Raw genomic sequence first — 22,721 nt, 5'->3', positions numbered from 1 at the left:
AGAACGTTCAGCGAGAATTTTCTGGTGCCTGGCTAATATTTGTCTCTCATTGACTAAATATGACACCTGGCTGAGGTATTGTGCACAGACTGGCAGCCATACTCCTACACTTCAAAAATTTCCAAACTTTCAAATTACTTGGTTGGCTATGAAAGGCTTTGAATATCGTGAGACTGATGATGTTTTAGAAATGTAAGTCATACTAATGTTCTTTGTAGGTACAAAGTAAAATATGCAATTGCTTTAAAAATCTCTGCAAGGTACGCAGCTGGGTGGCAAAGTAAACTGCATGTATTCCTCAACATCCCATTCAATTTAGCACCACACTTGAAAAGCCCATTCGATCCCTTCACCAACCACACATTCTCCTCTCATCATCAATGGTCGATTTGACTAACATTTACGCTTGGTCTGCCAAGGCTTGCAGGATTTCCCGTTTGCTGTCCATTTTAACCTCCCTTTCCATTCCCATGCTGATCGTTCTGACCTGGGCCGCCCGCCTACATTGCCAGGCTGAGGCCATTTGCAAACTGGAGGAACAGCACCTCATATTCTGCTTGAGTAGCTTACATCCTAATGATATGAACATTGAATTATCCAATTTTAGGTAACTACAAAACCAGGGCGGCACGATGGCACAGTGGTAGAGTTGCTGCCTTACAGCACTTGCAGCTCCAGTGACCTGGGTTCGATCTGGACTACGGGTACTATCTGTACGGAGTTTTACGTTCTCCCTGTGACCGCGTGGGATTTGTCCGAGATCTTCGGTTTCCTCCCACTCTCCAAAGACATACAGGTTTGTAGGTTAATTGACTTGATATAAATGTAAATTGTCCCTAGTGTGTGTAGGATACGGGGATCTCTGGTCGGCGCTGCCTCGGTGGGTCAAAGGGCTAGTTTCCGCACTGTATCACTAAATTAAACTAAACTAAAAACCATCCCCCACTCCATATATCCCCACTTCCCCCCCACCCACCTGCCCTGTGCTCCACCTGGACTTGCACCTATGTCTCCTGTCCCCTGCCCCTTATATTCCTTCACTAGCTTTACAATTCGCAAATATTCAATCGTTTTATCTCACATCTTCAGTCTTTTCTTCTCTGACCTTTGTCCAATTATCTGCCTATTAAAAACCCTCCTCACTTGTATCAACCCATTAGTTGCCAGGTTTTGTCGTGCCCCTCCTCTCTTCCACCTTTCGTATCCCCCCCTCCCTCCACAATCAGTCTAAAGGATCCCAACTTGAAAAGTCAACTATCCATGTTCTCCAAGATGCTGCCTGACCTACTGTTACCCCAGTATTTTGTGTCTTTGTTTCTAAAAGCAAAATGTGAAAATGCTTTGAAAACTGAAAAATCGCTCAGCTAGTAAGTAAACTGCACATTTTCCTCTCCATCCCATTCTATTTTACCACCTCACTTGGAAAGCTCATGCTATTCCTTCACCAACCACACATTCTCCTTTCTAAACACAAACCCGTGACGCTAAGGGCTAATCTCAAACATATTACCAGCAATCAAATTATATGGTTCTTGAGGATTTTAATCAGTCAAATGCGCTCAGCAATGCTTATGCCAAACTAGTTATGATGAAGATAGAATCTCTGAGGTTCCTCTGATCCAAACCAACTTCCACAAAGATCAAACTTAGATAAAATCACCTCAATGTTTAGTGTTCTCCAATTAAGAGGTAATTCTGTTTAATCAGACTATTTGGAAGGATTAGATTATGTGTTGACTGACAGGAATGTTCTGAACGGGCCAAGCCATGACTCAGGAGATGCACCATTGCTCCTGAATCAGAAGACTGTTGTTTCTGGATCACCTCCTGAGATTTGACAAAGAAAAACTAAGGTCACGTAAACGCAATACTGAGACGTAGGGAGAACACGCAAACATAGACAACACTTGAGGTAGGGATCGATCCTGGGTCTATGGTGGCGCTGTAGGGTGGCAGCTCTGACAGCTATGCCACTGTCATATTCCTGTTTGTGGAATCTTGCTGTGCGAGGACTCATCCCCAATACATCTCATTGTCTAATAGGTGCTTTGGGAGTTTGCGGAACTGTAGAAATGCAAGTCCTCCTTCCTGCCATCTTTCTTTCTGAACCAAAATAGATTCTCAACGATACATCGCTTGCAACTCATTCCAACAGTCACACATCAATTCCATTCAGAAGTTCAAAACCAGTAGGCTCAGTCTCAATATCCATAAGTAGAGTACAAAGTGTTGGAGTAAATCAGCAGGTCAAGCAGCATCGCTGGAAGAGATCAAATTCAGAAATTTAAAGAAGGGGTATGAAGAAGGGTCTCAACTGAAAAAATAGCCTAATCATGACCTCCAGAAATAATGCCTGATCCGCTGAGTTCCACCAGCACTCTGACTATGCAGGATTGCAGAATTTGCAGTCCCTGTGTCTTAATATCCCTTATTCCTTTATCTATATTACTAGAAGTGTGTGTGTGTGTGTGTGTGTGTGTGTGTGTGTGTGTGTGTGTGTGTGTGTGTGTGTGTGTGTGTGTGTGTGTGTGTGTGTGTGTGTGTGTGTGTCTGTGTGTGTGTCTGTGTCTGTGTCTGTGTCTGTGTCTGTGTCTGTGTCTGTGTCTGTGTCTGTGTCTGTGTCTGTGTCTGTGTCAGTGTCATCTGGGCCCAATCTGGTTAATTCCTATTTTCTTCCAAACGCTAGGCCACAGCCTTCCCATTTTCACACATCCTACTCACAGTTTCCCCCTGGGGACGATAAACATCTTCCCATCGCATTTCCATCTATATTTCAGAACTTTTAGATCCTTGAGATTAAAAAAACAGCCCGGACTCACCCATTTTGAGAAAAGAAAATCCAAATGACATCACAATGCATTCGCAAGGCAGGACGGGACACTCTGGGAGGGAGAGACACTCCAGCGCTCGTGGTCCGGTGCCCGGCACCCGAGTGATGTCACAATACACTCGCAAGGCAGGACGGGACACTCTGGGAGGGAGGGACACTCCAACACACGCGGTGAACGAGGAGTGGCGGCGGTTGCCGGCCGCCCGGTGCCTGGTGGGGAGGCAGCTGCCACGGGCCGAGCCCGGCGACTGGGCCTGGGCTGGAGCCGAGCCTGGAGCTGGAGCAATGGCCGAGCCCGGGGCTTGGGATGGGGCAGAGATAGAAGCCACCGGTGGAACCAAGGACGAGCCTGGGTCCAAGATCATGGACGGTGAAGTCGTAACCTGCACTGGAGCCCAGGCGGCGGCTGAGCTAACGGCTGGAGGCTGCCGCTGGAACCAAGGATGAGCCTGGGTTTACAGCCAGGGCCGGGTCGAGTACGAGAACCAGGCCGAGTTCCAGGCCCTGGCTCTGCTCTACAACCTGGGTAGGCCCTGAGGCAGGGAATGGGAGGAGGATGAGGGAAATGAGGGGGAGGGAGATGCGGTAGGGTCTCTACCCCTCTCCCTCTCTACCGCCTCCCCCTCCCTCCCTACCCCTCCCTCTCTGCCCCCTCCCTCTCTACCCCTCCCCCTCCCTCTCTGCACCTCTCCCTCACTATCCCCCACTCCCTCTACCCCCCCTCTCTACTCCCCTCCCTCTCCCTCTCCCACTCTACCCCTCCCTCTCTACCCCATCCCCTCCCTCTCTACCCCATCCCCCTCCCTCACCACCCCCTCCCCCTCCCTCTCCACCCCACCCTCCTCCCTCTCTACCCCCCCTCCTTCTCTGCCCCTCTCCCTCTCCACCTCTTCCCCCTCCCTCTCTACCCCATCCCTCTCTGCCCCCCTCCCTCTGTGCTGCCCCTTCCCCTCCCTCTCTACCCCTCCCTCTCTACCCCCCTCCCTCTCCACCTCCTCCCCCTCCCTCTCTACCCCATCCCCCTCCCTCTCTACCCCTCCCTCTCTACCCCTCCCTCTCTACCCCTCCCTCTCTACCCCTCCCTCTCTACCCCTCCCTCTCTACCCCTCCCTCTCTACCCTGATTGAGGGGACTGAGGTATTACCTGCAAGGTCAGCATTTATAGCTCATCCCTGAGCTGAATGGGTGGGTTGCAGCCATCACATATATTTAAGAGAGTGGGACCCTTTCAAGATGTAACTAGAGTAGCACCCCAGGGATCAGTTCATGGCTCTCAAATGTTCAATATTCAGGCATGAGACAGGAAAAAACTGAAGAGAGGTGGTGGTCCATGGGGCATTGTCACCTGGTAGAGTTCCAACGGGCAACGCCCCTGGCGGGGGTAAAAGTGGGCAGTGCCCCCTTTATGCAGATTTTTTTTGATAATTGTACCTTGAAATGACACCGTTTTCTTGCCTGTTTACCCTTAATTTATACTGTATTATTTTTTAAATTGTACCTTAAAATAACACATTTTACTTGCTTATCACTTAATTTACACAGAAAATTTGTAATAATCATACCTTAAAATGACACCAACTCCTTGCTTGTTTACACATGTCATATTGAAAATATTTTATATTACACCTACACCTACTTGTAACATGATACCTGTTCCTTGTTTGTTTACTCTAATTAGAGAGAAATATCCTTTACATAGGAAATTTTAAATAATTTTTTGATAATTATACCTTCAAATGACACCATTTCCTTGCTTGTTTACCCTTAATTTATACTGTAATTTTTTGAATCAGGTAAAAAAAAACATTGTTGCGTCTGTGACATACAGACTCTTGAATACTTTAGTTTTTCAAATGTACGTAACTCTGTGCTTCCCGCCCCAACCCCGGTAGGTAGGCCTAGGGGACAGAGGAAAACCGCTACTCTACGAGTACTAGCCGTAGAGATGCGCATGCAAAGACAGTCGGCCCGCACCCGCGTACATGCTTTCCAGTAAAATCGACTCAGCGGATTTCCACACACTCAACCATCGGCGCATCGGCTCACTGTCTCGCGGAAAGCCATTTATAGCGGAGATTTAGAGGTTTTTTTTAAATTACCGAATTTCTAAATCTGCGGAAATCCGCAGATCGGCAAAGAAATCTCATGCCTGATTATTAACGTTAATTACCTAGAGGAGGTAATGAATAACTGGCAAGAAAATAAAATGGGGAAGGCGGCTCAACCATGGCTAACGATGGAAATCACGGATAGTGTTAAATCAAATGAAGAGGCATATAAATTGGCCAGAGGAAGCATCAAACCGTAGGTCTGGAAGAAATTTAGAACTCAACAGAGGAGGACAAAAGGGTTAATTAAGAAGGGGAAAAAAGAGCATGAAAGAAAGCTTGTGGTGAATGTAAAAACTGACTCTAAAAGCTTCTTTAGATATGTTAAAAGGAAAAGATTAGTGAAGACAAATGTAGGTCCCTTACAATCAGAGACAGGTGAATTTATAATGGAAAACAAGGAAATGGCAGAACAGTTAAACGAGTACTTTGGTTCTGTCTTCACAAAGGAAGACACAAGCAATCTCCCAGAAATACTAGGGACCGAGGATCTAGTGGGAGTGATGAACTGAAGGGAATCCACATTAGTCAGGAAATGGGGGTGTTGGGTAAACTGTTGGGTCTGAAGGCAGATAAATCCCCAGGTCCTAATGGTCTGCATCCCAGAGTACTCAAGGGGGGTGGCCTTAGAAATCGTGGATGCATTGGTGACTCGACTCTGGATCAGTTCCTGTGGATTCCTATGGTAGCCAATGTAATTCCACTTTTTAAGAAAGGAGGGAATGAGAAAATGGCGAATTATAGTCCAGTTAGCCATATCGGTAGTGGGAAAGATGCTTGAGTCAATTATTAAAGATGTTATAGTGGCGTATTTGGAAAGCAGCGACAGGATCGGTCAAAGTCAGCATGGATTTATTAAGGGGAAATCATGCTTGACTAATCTGGAATTTTTTGAGGATGTAACAAGTAGAATGGATAAGGGAGAGCCAGTAGAATGTGGTGTATCTGGACTTTAAAAAAGCCTTTGACAAGGTTCCCCACAAGAGATTAGTGTGCAAAATTAGAGCACATGGTATTGAGGGTAGGGCATTGTGACAATGCCATTGTCACGGATAGAAAACTGGTTGGCAGCCAGGAAGCAAAGAGTAGGAATTAACGAGCCCTTTTACAGAATGGCAGGCAGTGACTAGTGGGGTGCTGCAAGGCTAGGTGCTGGGACTGCAGCTAATTACAATATATATTAATGATTTAGATGAAGGGATTAAAAGTAACATTAGCAAATTTGCAGATGACATAAAGCTGGGTGGTAGTGTGAGCTGCAATGAGGCTGCTTTGAGGCTGCAGGATGACTTGGATAGGTTGGGTGAGCGGGCAGATGCATGGCAGATGCAGTATAATGTTGATAAATGTGAGGTTATCCACTTTGGTGGCAAGGACAGGAAGGTAGATTATTATCTGAATGGTGTCTGATTAGGAAAAGGGTGCAATGAGACCTGGGATAACATAAAGGCAAAAATATATTCATTTCATCAGAATAGCCAAACTATTGAGGTAAATTTAAAATTCAGTAATGGAAAATACATCTACCATAAGGATTTCTCCACTATTTTGGTCCGAAACACCTCCTCTTGATCCAGATTGACTGTGCAGTAGCAGTCCCTCATCTTATTTGGCCCTGGGTAAGGAGGCATGTTTTTTGCTTCTCCTGCAAGGCAAGAATAAAAACAGGTAATTGGCATTGAAATCAAAACTAAAGCAGCCCGTTTGAACTCTTAACACTAACTACCTTCAGAAAAGTTGCATGTTGCAGATTACCTTTCTCAGCCCTTCAGGGTTACATGTAACGTTCTACAATTATTGTATGTTTAATATATAACAAGTCTCCAGGCTAAAGAAGCAATAATTAAACTAAATCTAACACTAATACACCAAGAGGATACACTAGGTCAATTATTTGAAAACTAGAACAAGGATGTAATTTCTTTATGAATTGAAAGGAGAAAAACGGAGTGAGCTGGAGAGGTTTGTGAGGGAAATCCAGAGCAGAGATCCCAACAGTCAAGGGCATTGCCGTCAATGGCAGTGCAACCAAAAATTAGGGTTAATCCTAGGCTTGAATTAGAGATCTATAACGACCATGAAGAGAAACAAGGTAGGATTAGGCAGATTGAGAGAAGGGCAAATCAAGAAGACATTTTACCTCAGGATACCTAAAAACATTTCACACCAAGTGAAGTGTAGAAAGGAACTGCAGGTGTTAGTTTATCGTGAGGAAAAGAATAGATGACATTTCCCGATTTGAAACCTCACCCATCCCTTTTCTCCAGAGATGCTGCCTAACCCGCTGATTTCCTCCAGCACTTTGCGTCTACCTTTACACCCAGTGAAGTTGGTTACAAGTCAACTGTTGTTGTAAGGCAGGTGATGAGAGAGCTAATGTGTGCACAACAAGCTCCCATTAAAAGCTAGTGTGTTTAATTAACTGAGGAGATCCCTTTTTTGAATTATGCAAGGGATCTTCTACATTGACCTGCATACTTCCTTTCAGTCTGAAGGAAAACTAACCCTTCCTTATTATTTACTGCTTCTTGTTATTTAACTAATGTTCTGGATCGTCGAATGGCATCTGGACCCGCAAGGTTAAGTAGGAGGGAGGCCTTGACAGCGTCGGGTTCATTTCGGTGTGCAATGTTCATGTAGTGTCGGTAATCAATTTCAAACGTGGCCCAACGTTCACCGATATCCGCATCAAAGACAAGTGGGTCAGGCTTTCGACAAGAAGAGGCCATCATAAAGCAAAATAAAAACTCACAAAAAAGATAAAAGAAACCCGATATACAGAAGGACATCAAACCACTTCTGACGCCATGTAGATATACACCAGACACAGTATGTGATTCAAGTTCATCTTTAATCGGCACTGAGACTTTAACAGCATGAAGGATGGTTGGTTGTCAGTACATCCTAGCTGCTTGAACTGGACCGTGCTGGAAGCAAGTGTTAGTATAAGTGTTACAGTGGGGTGGAGTTAGTGATGCTGGCTTGTGTGTGATTGGTTGACATGCATCATCAATCTACACCACCATGCTGCTGGATGGTTAACTAACTGCATCGGAAACATGTACTTAATTTCTTCCCCTCTCCAACTTTTGTTCCAATGGCACACCCAGATGGGTCTGTGTTTCATTGTGTCAGATGAAGCAAGACACTGCAAGACACAAGAATAGAGCCATCAACTGAGTCTTCCTTACCCTCTTTGGGAGAGAATTCTAAAGATTCGCCATGTCCTGGGTGAAGAGGTTTCTCATTACAGCACAAACGTCTGTCTGGATTATGTGAGGGACTCCAAAAAGTTGCTTGAACCACTGGTTTTATAGTGGGATGTGCCATTGAAACAACCACTGGACAGGGGAAGAAATTAAGTACATGTTTCCTATGCAGCTAGGTAACCATCGAGCAGCGTGGATAGAAAATTGGCTAAATAACGGGAAGCACGGTGGCACAGCAGTAGAGTTGCTGCCTTACAATGCCTGAGACCTGGGTTCAATCCTGACTATGGGTACTTGTCTACACCAAGTTTGTATGTTCTCCCCTTGGGTTTTCCCTGGGATCTCTGGATTCATCCCACACTCCACAGACGCACAGGTTTGTAGGTTAATTGGCTTGGTATAATTGTAAATTGCCCCTAGCGTATGTAGGATAGTATTAATGTGCGGGAATCTCAGGTTGGCGTGGACTCAGTGGGCCTGTTTCAGCCCTTTATCTCTAAACCAAACTAAACAGTGAACAATAAAGAGGGGTCAGTTTTTTTTCAGACTGAAAGGAAGTATATAGTAGTTTCTCAGGAACTGGTACAGCTTTTCTTCACATTGGAGTTGGGTGTAAAGACACAATTTTCAAATATGCATGGTAAAGCCTAGAGACATAGTGAGAGGAGGACAATAATTGATTCAAAGAGATATAATGAAATGGCAGACAGTGGCAGATGAAATAGAATGCTGAGGAATATGAAGTGCTACATTTAAAGTGATGATCTGGGATATATATGAACAGCCTGTTGAACGTGGCAGCACATGGTGAAAAAGAAGTTAAAAAAACATACAGGCTCCTGGAGTTTATAAATAAACATATTGTGCAAGTCAGGAAGTCAACGTGGGCATTATAGAACACTGGCTAGACAACAACTGGAATATTGCTCGAGTTCCAGTTGTCACACTTTACATTTTGTGAAGACTTTAAAATTATTGCAAGGATGAGGAATTTCAAGACTGGAGAAATTGTGACTAGCTGGAGACTGCGGAGATCCAATGCTTGGGCCAAAGATATTCACAACATGTACAAACAATTTGGGTGAGGGAGACCAAATACATTTCTAAGTTTTCTCATGACTCTAAACTTGGTAACATTATGAGTACATGATGAGGATATTAGGAGTTTTCCAGGGGATATTGATAAACTGAGTGAGTGGTAGATGGAATATAATGTGGAAAAACCTGAGGTTATCTGGTTTGGTACAAACTGTATAACAGAAAAGCTTAGTATTTTACATTAGTTTCGTTTAGAAATACAGTGTGCAAACAGGCCCTTCGGCCCACTGAGTTTGTGGATCAGGGATCACCCGTACATTAGTTCTACCCTACACACTAGGGACAATTTATAGAAGCTAATTAACCTACAAATTTGCAAATCTTTGTGATGTGGGAGTGAAAAAACTGGTGTGGTCACAGGGAGAACGTTCAAATTCCATACAGACAGCACTTGCAGTCAGGATTGAACCCACATTTCTGGCGTTGTAATGCAGCAGCTCTACCTCTACGGCCTTCCAAAGTGCAGCACTCCCTCAGTACTGCCCCTCCCAAAGTGCAGCACTCTCTCCACTCAGCCCCTCCCACAGTGAGACCCCCCTCCCCACCACTGCCCCTCTCACAGTGTAGTACTCCCTCAATGCTGCCCCTCCTACAATGAGACTCTCCCTCAACACTGCCCCTCCCATAGTGCAGCACGCCCTCAGGCGTGTTCCTCCACAGTGCAGCATAGCCTCAGCACTGGAGACCCAGTTCAGCACAGCCTCAGGACTAGAGACCCAGCAAACTACAATGACAATAAAACTTTCTAGTAGTTCACAGGTCTGGAATGCACTACCATAGTACAGGCAGATTTCACAGGAAGATCTTTCTGAAAGGACAGAACCTGCAGGGCTGTGGGGAGAGGGTATGGGAGTGGTGATAGCTGGATAGAGCTACATAGAGGCAGTATCCTCTCGATGGGCTGAATTCTGCTGATTGTGCCAAAGAGAAACACTACCCCTTTGTGTCAACTAATCACTGTACAGTTAGATAACCGCAGGCCATTGTGAAGTATCTGTAACTATCATGAAAATAATAGCTGGTTAACTTAACACAAGTTTCTTTGCAAAGCTTGTTTCAATTACCAGAGCTCCTCCCCCTGAAAATGAGGTGGCTCTGGTTTCAAGGCTCACTTCACCAATTAAACCTGAGCACTTCATTACAATGCTGAGGAGTTGTTACAGGTAAACAGCCTTTCAGGTGAATACTGAGAATCACATTGCACTGTCTGAGGGAGACACGTTTTACAGTGTCCCCACCAACAATCATCCATCAACCATTGTGGAGATACTCAGTTAGAAAGATGCCAGTTTCATTATCACAGAACAGCTTCCTGCACTGAATCCAACTTGGCATTCTCTAACCCCGAGGGAGTTTTGCACTGTCAGCGAATCCATGCTAAGGGAGCACCGTATCGTGGGAGGGGCAGTACCGAGGGAGCACCTCCCACCGCACTGTGGGAGGGGGTGTACTGAGGCAGCGCTGTACTGTACGAAGGGCAGTGATAAGGAAGCGCCGAAATGCGGGAAAGGTAGTGCTAAGTGAGGGATATTTCTGACAGAAAGTCACATCATGGGATGCACAATGCTGGGAGCGTGTCATACTATGGGAGGAGCAGTATTGAGTGGAGCATCGCACTGTAGAAGGGGCAGTACTGAGGGAGCACTACACCATGAGAGGGTGAGTACTGAGGGAGTGCTGCACTGTCAGAGGGACACTGCCCATTTGAAGAAGCAATATTAAGCAGGTGCTGCATTGTTTGAGCTGCCTTCTTACAAATGAGACGTTAAACCAGGTCCCATCCACCTTCTCAGTTGGACAAAAATTATCCTGCAGTAGACCAGTAGAGTTCTCACCACTGCCAATATTTCTTCCACAATCTCTATCACTAGAGCAGGAAGTCTGACCACTATGGGTGACGCTTTGGGTCAGGACCCTTCTTCAGGATGTTTACTGGAGTCTGCTGGGTGCAGATAAGTGCCATCCTACAGCACGACAACGAGATGATCACAGTGACGGCTTGCCAGCAATTCTCCTGAGAAATTTCTTCTCTGTGCACACTCACAGGGTGCCAGATGCAGGAACATCTGGCCTCAACAGCAAGTGGAGGGGGGGGAGGGGGGGGGGGGGAAGGGGTCTGCAAAATGAACTGAACTCAACTCAACGTTACAGCAGGCCAATACTGTTATCAAGCATTGGTGTGGTTTCACTAAAAGGACACGCTTTTTCAAAGACTTCAACTATTTTTAAAATTAATTTGCATTTAAATATTTTTAACAGCATTTTTAAAGTAATTATAACTATTTATATATATTTCAATTGTGTCAGAATATCCCCGATCGTCAGTCTCACAGCCCAGAGGGACTGATTAAAGTAGTTTTGATGCTGAGCTAATTTGGCGTGTATAAGCGCCACTCCCCAAACGTAAGATGTTGCCAGAGAGCTTGCCTGACAAACAGTACAGTAATTACACCTATAACAGACAGTTTCTGACTTTGATTTGTCCTTTTGTGTACCTTACATTCATTTATTCTTTGTACCTTTTCATGTCTCTAGTTTCTCTCTCCCCTGACTCTCAGCCTGAAGAAGGGTCTTGACTCGAAATGTCACATACTCCTTCCCTCCTGAGATACTGCTTGACCAGCTGAGTTACTCCAGCAATTTGTACCTATCTATTTCTGAACACCTCCCCTCCCTGCCACCCACCCCATTCTTTCCCACAACAACCCCCAAGAGAAAAGCCTTTAGGCTCCATCAATTTCAACATCTGGTTTTGAGGCTCCCAGACACTTAACCTTGAACTGAGACTTGCACTGCACATAGGGATGGTGCAAGCAGAAACTAACCCATTTTAGAGGGATTCGAGTGTCTGGGACCTCCCAGCCTCTGGGGCTATAGGGAAAACTTTCTGTGCGGGAAAAAAAACACACAGATACAAAGGGAAAACAGATAAATGGCAGAAAAGAAACAAGGAAAAATAAAGACAGAAAGATACATTGAGGGAAAATAACATGAGAGAAAATAAACAGAGAAATAGAGAGGAAGAGAGAACGGAAACAGATAAATGTGTAGAGAGTGGTTAGAGCTCAAAACCTAGGAGAATCTCCCAGATTTGAAGCAAATATCTAGTTTCTTCTCAGCCTGGCCAAGTTACCACTTGAGCAGAAACTACAATAAAATGGTCCCACGGATGTACCTAAAGTCTTGGAATTCCAAATCCCAATAGGCACAGAGACAAATCTTGAGTCAATACGGTTTCACTTCAAGAAGTAACAGTGTTACATGTTGAAAAACACATCTAATACTTTGCAAGGTTCTCATTACCATTGAATGAGCTGCTTTTCATCATGAAGACTGAGCATCTGTCATTCTGAATGCAAGTCAATTTACAACATCAGAAATCTACAGCTCAGGCAGAGCAGAAGCAATGACAGATCATGACTCAGAAATAGAGGTCTGGAACAGCTGCATGATTTCAGACTTCAGGATTTCCACTGAGAACAGGGCACAATTCAACTCCACTTCGTTTCAAAGTAAACAAGAATGGGGGACAGGAACCAAGACAGCGTGGATCAGGGAGAAGTTTGACAAGGTAACGAGACAAAAACTGCACTAACTTCAATAGGCATCAACCATATAATAACCATATAACCATATAACAATTACAGCATGGAAACAGGCCATCTCGGCCCTTCTAGTCCATGCCGAACACTTATTCTCCCCATGTTCCACCTACCTGCACTATATACCATATCAAGTGCTCGTGTAACTCAGCAGGTCAGGCAGCATCTCTGGAGAATATGGATAGATGACGTTTCGGGTCAAGACCTTTCTTTAGTATCGACCAGACGCATTACTTAACTGTGTTCTCCTGAGATGCTGTCTGACCTTCTGAGTTACTCTAGCACTTTGTGTCCTTTAGTGTATTAACATGCATCTACAGTTTTTTGTTTCTACTTTTCTTTAATAGGCACCACTTGCTCACCCATTTCTACTCCAACTCAAAATACGTATGTTTTGTTATTAACGATAGACACAAAGTACTGGAGTAACAACGGATCAGGCAGCATCTCTGGAGAAAAAGGATGGGTGATGTGTCAGGTCGGAACTCTTCTTCAGACTAAGGTTTCTGCCTATGAAATGCTGGCTGGGTCCCATATCACACGCGGAAGATGGATTCCAGAGGATATTTAAGGTGAAGATCTCTCTAACAGGTTGACACTAAACATTGCAACAAAGATAAAGTTAACACTTGGAAGAATCCCACAACAGAATCCACAGTTAAGGTGTGTGGCAGGGACAATGCTCCATAACTGAAAGACGATGGATGAATATGATCAGAAGGCTGTGCACCAACATGGATCATGGATGAACCATTAAGAGAAATGTGAAATACACTGGTCCAACATGGATTGAATTGCATTACATTGAATGACATTACATTGAAAACCAGGAAGGTGCTAAATACAATAATTAAAAATGAGAGGTTTATTGACCCTGAAACATTATCTCTGTTACCCTCTCTACAAATGCTACCTGACTTGATGAACATCATTCATTTATTTTGATGGTCCTTGAACTAAGAAGATTATTAAAAGTAGAATTGATATATAATAATATTCAGTGTTAAACCCAATCACCAAATGAAAACTTGGTAAAAATAGAAAACTGGTATCATAAAGTGAGACATCAGAAATCTCCAAGTTGGCCCGCCAAAGTTTGTATGACCTTCTTTCTATGAAGCAATGTTTCCATCGTATTTTTAGATTATAGTTGTGCCAAAAGTCATGGAAGGATGTGACATAATAGAAGACAACTGTTTCCATGGATCCAGATGAGGGATATGGATTCTGGTTTACATGCAGGACAATGAGTAGGATAAATGTTTCCTCAGCATCGACACACTGCTGGGCTGAGAAACTATAGCAGAGACCACTCAACAATTAATGTGTAGGAAGGAACTGCAGATGCTGGTTTAAAACAAAGATAGACACAAAAAAACTGGAGTAACTCAGTGGGACAGACAGCATCTCTGGAGAAATGGAATAGGTGAAGTTTCGGATGAAGACGCTTCTTCAGACTGAGAGTCAGGGGAAAGGGAAACTAGAGATATAAACAGAGAGATCTGGAACAAATGAATGAAAGGTATTCAAAAATGTAACAATGATCAAGGAAACGGTCCATTGTTAGCTGCGGGCGACGTGAAAACGAGTTAGACAATGAAACTCACCAAGACGATAGTGGAACTAGTACAAAGACTAAGGTGGGGGAAGGACGGAGAGAGAGGGGATGCAAGGGTTGATTGAAGTTAGATAAATCAATAGTTATACCGCTGGGTTGTAAGCTGCCCAAGCAAAATAAGAGGTGCTGTTCCTCCAATTTGCGTTTGGCCTCACTCTGACAATGGAGGAGGCCTGGGACAGAAAGGTCAGTATGGGAATGAGAAGGGATGTTCAAGCGTTTAGCAACCGGGAGATCATAGAGACCCAGGCAGACAGAGCAAAGGTGTTCAGCGAAACGATAGCCAAGTCTACGATTGGTCTCACCGATGTATAAGAGGCCACACCTGGAACAACGGATACAGCACATGAGGTTGTAGGAGGTGCAGGTAAACCTCTGCCTAACTTGAAAGGACTGTTGGGGTCCTGGACAGAGTCGAGGAAGGAGATAATGGGACAGGCGGTGCATCTCCTGCGGTTACAGGGGAAGGTACCTGGGGAGTGGGTGGTTTGGGTGGGAAAGGATGAGTTAACCAGGGAGTTGCGGAGGGGGGAAAATGTGACTAGTGGTGGGATCCCATTGGAGGTGGTCGAAATGTCAGAGGATTATGTGTTGATGGCGACGGCTGATGGGGTGAGAGGTCTAGGGGGACTCTGTCCCTGTGGCGACTAGGGGGAAGGGGGAGCAAGAGTGGAGCTGCATTTAATAATGGGTTAAATTGTGGCTGATAATGGGAAAATAAAGAAAATTGGGAACAGAAGCAGATTTGGATACTGTGCAGGGAAGAAGACAAATATTCATTATGTTTGGTACAACATCCTATTTTTATGTTGTAATTGGTTAACAAAGAGAGCCTGGAGAAGTGTGCATTACATTGAAAAATAGCAAACAGTTGAGATTACGTACAACTCTACAAAGGCGAAAGGGTGTTCAGCATCAACAAAGTGACAGAGCACGACTCCAAATTCCTGGGATCCCCTTTGGAATCTGGAGCACTGCCTTTGGATTATGCATATGTGGCATGTCAATGTTGAAGGAAACCAAAGAAGGTGTTAATAAATAGTGGCTTAATTTTGCCTCATGTAGCAGGAAATAAATGAATATACCATGACATGACACATAATTCAAGATCTCACTCTTCCAAACAGTAACCTAATGAGGAAAAATTCTCAATTTCCTCCTTCCCCCACTGCCCACATCCATCTCCCATTCCCGGTCTCCTCTTTCCCCTTTACACCATACTTTTCTCCCATTCCACCCATATCCCACCCTCCGGCTTTACATTTCACTCCTCTTTTTTCTATTCTTGTCTGACAGCTTCTTGTCTCCTTTTCACCTCCAGCCTTTGTCACGTACTCCATTCATCTGCCAAACAAGCCTCCCGACTCGCCTGTATCCAGGCCAGATTTTGCTCCGCCCACCCCTCTTTACCAGTGTTCCTCATTCCCTCCCCTCCACCCAGTCGAACCCAAAACATCATCTGTTCATTTCCTCCACAAATGCTGCCTGACCAGCTGAGTCCCTCCAACATTTTATGTTTTGCTCCAGATTGCAGTTTCTTGTGACCCCAATAAAAATATATTTCTGGATTGTTCCAAAAGATCCGTTTATGGAGCTTCACGTTCTCATGTGCATAATTTGGCAGGTCATTTTAATTTTCATTTCTACGACTGAGAGTCTAAATGTTATAAACAAGGAAACAGATGTTAATCACTGGGAACAGTAATTCCACACAAACACAGAGAAAGACCAACACTTGAGGCGCATGAGTTCAAGCTATTTCAAAACAGAATATAGTCTTCAACAGTTGGATCATCTTCAAAGCTATTTTGCAATCAGCGTGATCGCCTGGACTATTGTAAGTAGAAAAAGCAAGGGAACCCAGGATGAGAATTCTCCATTTTCCATAAGAAATACACAAGTACACATTAAATATCTTCCTCTCATGAGGAAATATTTTTACACTGCGAGAGGTTAGGATCTGGAATGCACTGCCAGAGGTGGTAGTTGGGCAGATGCAGTTGTGGCATTAAAGCAAAAGCTTGATGAGTACTTGAAAGGAAAGAATCTGCAGGACTGTAGGGGGGGGGGGGGGGGGGGGGGGGGTGGAGTAGAACTGGCTGGACGGCTTTTACATAAAGAGCTGAGCAGCCAAATGGATTCCTTCCATGGTGCAACTTTCCTGCAAGTCTGTTTAAAAGTTCTACATTTATCCTGAGAGCCACAACCCTGAAAACCCACAAAAGAAAATAAGGAGAAAACAAACAAACACTGAGTAGTCTGCAAACAACTGTTTACATGTGGGATTCCCTGTTGTAAATTGGCATGAAGTCTCCAGCTGCCAATTCACACATCTGTAGAACCGCCAATGCTCAGTTGCAAATGTTAAGTTGCCAACACACAAATACACGCACATAAAAGCATGCATGCACACGCACACACACAGGCACACACGCACAGGCACATACACACACACGCACGCGCACAAATCTACACATACACACACACACATATCCTGGACAAATGTTAGCTGGAGATCTTGGGGAGCTAAGAGATAATAATAAGCACATTTGTAGCCCTCGGCCTCAGTTCTTCAATGTAAACTGGAGTGTCTGCATGGGAAGAAAGCACAGCTTGTCCTGTGCTCTGAGCCCAAGTATTAGTCAAGAGTCAAGTCTGTTTAATCGTCATATGCACCAGGAGCAGAACAATGAGATTCCTGCAGCTTACCAGGTACCTTAAACAACACAACAAATAAATATACAATAATTTATCAGTTATTCCAGGTAAACTAGACCATGATTATGCAAGCCAAAGTACTCAGCCGTAGCAAAAGTCCAAGTAGTTCAGTGCTGAAGTAGGGTTGTGGTTAGAGTTGTGCAAGGAGATTCAATAACCTGAGAGGAAGAAGCTGTAATTGAGAGGAAGAAGCTGAACTTGAACCTGGGAGTAATGACGAGATGAGAGCGTGTCCAGGGTCATTGATGATATTAGCTGCCTCTTGAGGCAGTGCTTCCTGAGATCCCTTTAATGGTGGGGAGTTTAATGACAAAGCAACATCCGCCACTTTCTGTAGCCACTTTCATTCTTGAACATTCGAGATACCGAACCAGTCAGTATGCTCACCAACCTACACCTGCAGACATTCAATATGACTATTTGGTGACATGCTGAATCTCCTACCTATACCCCGGCAAAAAAGTAAGTCACTGGCACATTGTTCGAGAACTATACAAAGATAGTTTACAAAAATATACTGCAATGAATTCAGGAACTGGTATTGATCGAGGGAAACAGATTCATAGCAAACATCTCCAACTATATCCAACTACTGAGTGTTTCCAAGAGATTCAGATATATTGTGAATCGCATCTGAGGTTCGTGGAATCAATAACTCGGACGCAGGCAAACTAAATGTGCTTAAATATGCCTTTCAACAGCCCCTTGGTAAACTCAGAAGAGGAACGGAAAACTACGTACTGTATTCCTCTCGATCGATCACGTTTAAGTTTACTTATAATTACATATTAAGTGGCAATAAGAACACCTATGCCAGGATTCTATGCATTGATTACAGCTCAGCATTTAATACTGTAATACCAAATAAGCTTATCTCTACACTGCTGGACCTTGGATTTGGGGCCTCTATCTGCCACTGGCTTCTGGAATTCCCGACCAGCAGACCTGTCGGTTAGATTTGGTCATAACATTTCCTTCACCCTGACCCACAAAGGTCACAACCCCTCAGGTCCCCTCAGAGTTGTGTGCTCAGTCCCCTGTTCTACTCCCTGTATTCCCATGATTATGTGCATACACACCAACTTGATCTTTTAAGTTCACTGATGATACCACTGTGGTCAGCAGCATTTACAATAATGGAAGTAATGAGATGAGAGCAGGGTGGTGTGGGTCTTTGAGGCTATGCCTCCTGTAGATCCCTTGAATAGTCGGGACGTCAGTACACATGATGGACCGGGACATAGAACATAAAACAGTACAGCACAAGAACAGGCCCATTCATCTCACAATGTCTGTGCCGAGCATGATGCCAAGACCATCACTTATTTACCTGCACATAACTCATATCCCACGGTTCCATGCATACCCACAAGTCTTCTAAATACTAGTGCTTCTACTTCAACCACCACCCCTGGCAGTGCGTTCCAGACACTCATCATCCTCTGAGGGAGTATTTGATTTTTCATCCTGAGAAAAAGATTCTGACTGTCGACCCTATCTATGCCTCATAATTTTATATCTTTCTATGAGGTTCCCCCGCAAGTTCCTGCGTTGCAGAGAAAACAATCCAAGTCTGTCCAGCCTCTCCCTGTAGCCAGAGGTATATTAGTTTAGTTTAGAGATACAGCGTGGTAACAGGCCCTTCGGCCCACCGAGTCCACGCCGACCAGCAATCCCCGCACACTAACACTATCGTACACACGCTAGGAACAATTTACAATTATAAAAGCCAATCAACCTACAAACCTGTACGTCTTTGGAGTGTGGGAGGAAACCGGAGATCCCGGAGAAAACCCACGTAAGACACGGGGAGAACATACAAACTCCATATGGACAAGCACCCGTGGTCGGGATCAAACCCAGGTCTCTGGTGCAGTAAGGTAGCAACTGTACCGCTGCGCCACCATGCCGCCCATATAGGGGTATATAAAATCATAAGAGGTAAAGATAAGTGGATAGTCACAGTCTTATCCCCAAGGTAGAGTAGTCCAATGCTAGATGGTATAGGTCTAAGTTGATAAGAGAAAGATTAGAAAGAGACCTAATGAAAATGTCATCACACAGAGAGTGGTGTGCAAATGAAACAAACAAACAGAGTAAGTTGTGGAGGCAGGCAGAATGGTGACATTTAAATGACATTTAGACACATGGATAGGAAGGCCTCTAGAAACAGGATGGGAAGGGCTTCTAGGAATACAGGTCAAATGCAAGCAAATGGTACTAGCTCAGTTATAAAGCGTGGCTGGCACGGATGAGAAGGGCTGAAGGGGCTGAATATCTATATGACTGTGAGTTGCCAAAGCAAACATAAGTTTGGAGTCCTGAGTCCGAAGAAGGGTCCCGATCCGAAACATCACCCAACCTTTTTCTCCAGAGATGCTGCCTGACCCGCTGAGTTACTCCAACGCTTTGTGTCAATCTTTTAAATTGCCTCCTGTTGTGAAACGGTAGTCTGCGATCTTAACAGAAAATGGCATCACTTTGATTACTATATAGTGGCCACGTCAATGGACATTTTTAAGGCAGAGATAGATTCTTGATTAGTATGGGTGTCAGGGGTTATGGGGAGAAGTCAGTAGAATGGGTTTAGGAGGGAGAGATAGATCAGCCATGATTGAATGGCGGAATAGACTTGAGGGGCTGAATGTCCTAATTCTGCTCATATCACATGACCTTATAAGCTTATGACATTTTGGGTCGGGATCATTCACCCGTTCATTCCCTCCGCAAATGCTGTCTGACCTGATGAGTCTCTCCTCCACTTTGTATTTTGTTCAAGACTCCAGCATCTGCAGTTCCTTGACTATCCTTTGAATTAACTGGCTGCTACCCCTGCTCCATGTCTCCTGAAGCTGTTTGCATATCTGTAATGATTCAAAGATTTATGGGAGAATTTGCGTGGTCTGCTCTCCGTTAGTAATCAACTCTGTAACCGGGGGGGTGCCACTGACCTGAACGGAGGAAGGAACAGGACGAGAAATTAAAGGTAGGAGGTCTTGTGGAGCAGGTACAGGAGCATAGAGCTGTTGGCTCTCATAGCTCGTTACTACACATAATACAGCAAGCATCAGATGCCAAGATAGAACAGCAGGTCCAATAGAAATTTGGAAGCATGTCAAAGCAATTTAAGAGCCTTGATGTTGAGATAAGTTTAATAGCTACTATTTAGTGTCAAGCTAAATATCCACTCCAAAACATTTGAAAATGAGGAATTAACTATTTGCATTCCTTGCATCTTTGGTGTTTCTGGAACTGAAACTCATTTAAAAAAAAATCCAAATAAACCAAAATAATTATCAGCTGATATAGGCAGGTAAGCTCTGTGTACAAAATCAAGAAAATAATAGATCGGGTAGCTGCACAGAGTTTCTTGGCCAGAGTAGGGAAATCGAGAACCAGAGAACATATGTTTAAGACTGGGCGGGGGGGGGGGGGGGGGGGGGGGGGGGAGATTTAATAGGAACCTGAGGAGTAACTTTTTCATGCAAAGGGTGGTGGGTGTATGGAACAAGCTGCCAGAGGAGGTAGCTGAGGTAGGTACCATTGCAGAGTTTAAGAAACATTTAAACAGGTGCATGGACAGGACAGGTTTAGAGGGATATGGGCCAAATGCGGGCAGGTGGGATTAGTTTAGATGGGACATGTTGGTCGGTTGTGGGCAAGTTGGGCTGAATGGCCTGTTTTCACGCCGTATGACTCGACATTTGTTTGGTATGTCATGCGACATTCTGGATTCAAGAGATCCCCTAACTGTCGATTACAATTAAATCACTGCAGTTAGTTCCTTTTTGCAATCTTTGCAGTTAGTTCCACAATCTGTGGTTGCAGCAGCGTTCCCACTAACCTACCCTCATCTGGATTTTGGCCCATTACAAAATAGACTTCTCGCTCTCTGTGTGTCTCTTCTATAAAAATCACTGACTATGTCAGGCTCTTTGTATAGCACCACTCCCTTTCACACAACAGAAGTATTTTTATTTTGTTGAGTAAGGATGATATGGCAATGTAGGTTACAGGGAAAAAAAGACCAAATAAATTCTAATCCCTCCACCACTGTCGGGCATGCATTCACCAGCTGAGCCCCTCAAATCCGGAATTCTCCGCTAAACATTTCATTATTTTTTCTTTCATTGAGAGACTTCTTAAAACCAGAGAGTGGTGAATCTCTGGAACTCCCTGCCACAGAGGGTAGTCGAGGCCAGTTCATTGGCTATATTTAAGAGGGAGTTAGATGTGGCCCTTGTGGCTAAGGGGATCAGAGGGTATGGAGAGAAGGCAGGTACGGGATACTGAGTTGGATGATCAGCCATGATCATATTGAATGGCGGTGCAGGCTCGAAGGGCCGAATGGCCTACTCCTGCACCTAATTTCTATGTTTCTACCCCAGTAACTAAATCATCTGCCTTAATTTGTGGCTCAGTGCTCCTATGAAGAACCTTATAACGCTTTACTATGTTAAAGATGCTACGTAAATGGAAATTCTTTTTACAGACTGCAATTCAGACAGTTCAAGTCCGGTAGAATCTACAATGGATAGCGTAAAACTGGACACTAACTGCTTCTCATGTATCCATAAGGCACACATTTCCTGAACAAAGATTGACAAGAATATAGGAACGACAGAAACAAGGAACTGCAGATAGACACAAAATGCTGGAGTAATTCAGCGGATCGGGCAGCATCCCTGGAGAAAATGGTTAGGTGATGTTTCGAGTGGGGATCTTTCTTCAGGCTGATTGTATGGGGAGTGTGGTGGGGGGTGGGGGGGAAGGAATTGCAGATGCTGGCTTACCAAAAAAAGACACAAAGTGGTGGAGCACCTCAGAAGATCGGGCAGCATCCCTGGAGAATAAGGATAGCTGATGTTTTGGGCCAGGACCCTTCTTTAGACTGACAATAATATCTTGTTTCTGCTTGATTTCTTTGGTTGAAAGTACATTTTAAGTCTTATATTCCTTCTTGTCTTTTCTCCTTAGAGAACAAGTGTTTCCATACATGTCTGTTGGCAACATGCATCAACCCAGTGCTGTACTTATTGCAAGAGCTTGTGCTGCAGTAACACTGTGGGAAAGGAATGCAGTGTGGAACTGGCAACAGGGAGTTCCATCTTACTGCTCCCTCTATATATATATATATATATATATATATATATATTTTGATATATTTATTCCCCCCCACAACTCTGTGCCCCCCGGGATCCATTCTTCCCTGCCTGACAGCTGAGTGGTAATCACTTAAGGTATTTCTGACAACAACAGTTTAGCTTACGAGAAGGCCACACCAGATCCCACATCACCGCAGAAACAGTGTGGCCTGCTGTGCAAAATTTTCAAAGCAGGAAATGGTAAAATCTGCAAAGCATCCAAAGTGGTCACATTTATATGAGTTCATCTTCCTGACCGTGACGGCTTTGTGCCCATTCCCAGTAACACTGCAGTCTGCATTATATTCTTAACTCTTTACCAGGTGCAGCAGAAACACAGCTAACACTGATGTTTTTATTCAGCCTTTCAGCCTATTATGAAGCCTTTTCCTTG

The 22,721-nt window shown here is 44.3% G+C and overlaps 1 protein-coding gene across 1 annotated transcript in view; it reads right to left on the bottom strand.

Annotated features, from left to right (window-relative positions):
* The window catches only part of rasa3 (RAS p21 protein activator 3), a 155,160-nt gene that overhangs the window by 70,922 nt on the left and 61,517 nt on the right, over positions 1–22,721 (bottom strand). The window contains exon 2 of the mRNA XM_033023134.1: positions 6,466–6,583. Coding sequence (XP_032879025.1) covers positions 6,466–6,583 — 118 coding nt within the window. The remainder of the gene's footprint in view (positions 1–6,465; positions 6,584–22,721) is intronic.

Source organism: Amblyraja radiata, chromosome 6, assembly GCF_010909765.2.
Source record: "Amblyraja radiata isolate CabotCenter1 chromosome 6, sAmbRad1.1.pri, whole genome shotgun sequence".
Lineage (NCBI taxonomy): Eukaryota > Metazoa > Chordata > Chondrichthyes > Rajiformes > Rajidae > Amblyraja > Amblyraja radiata.
This window is presented reverse-complemented; position numbering and strand designations above follow the sequence as displayed.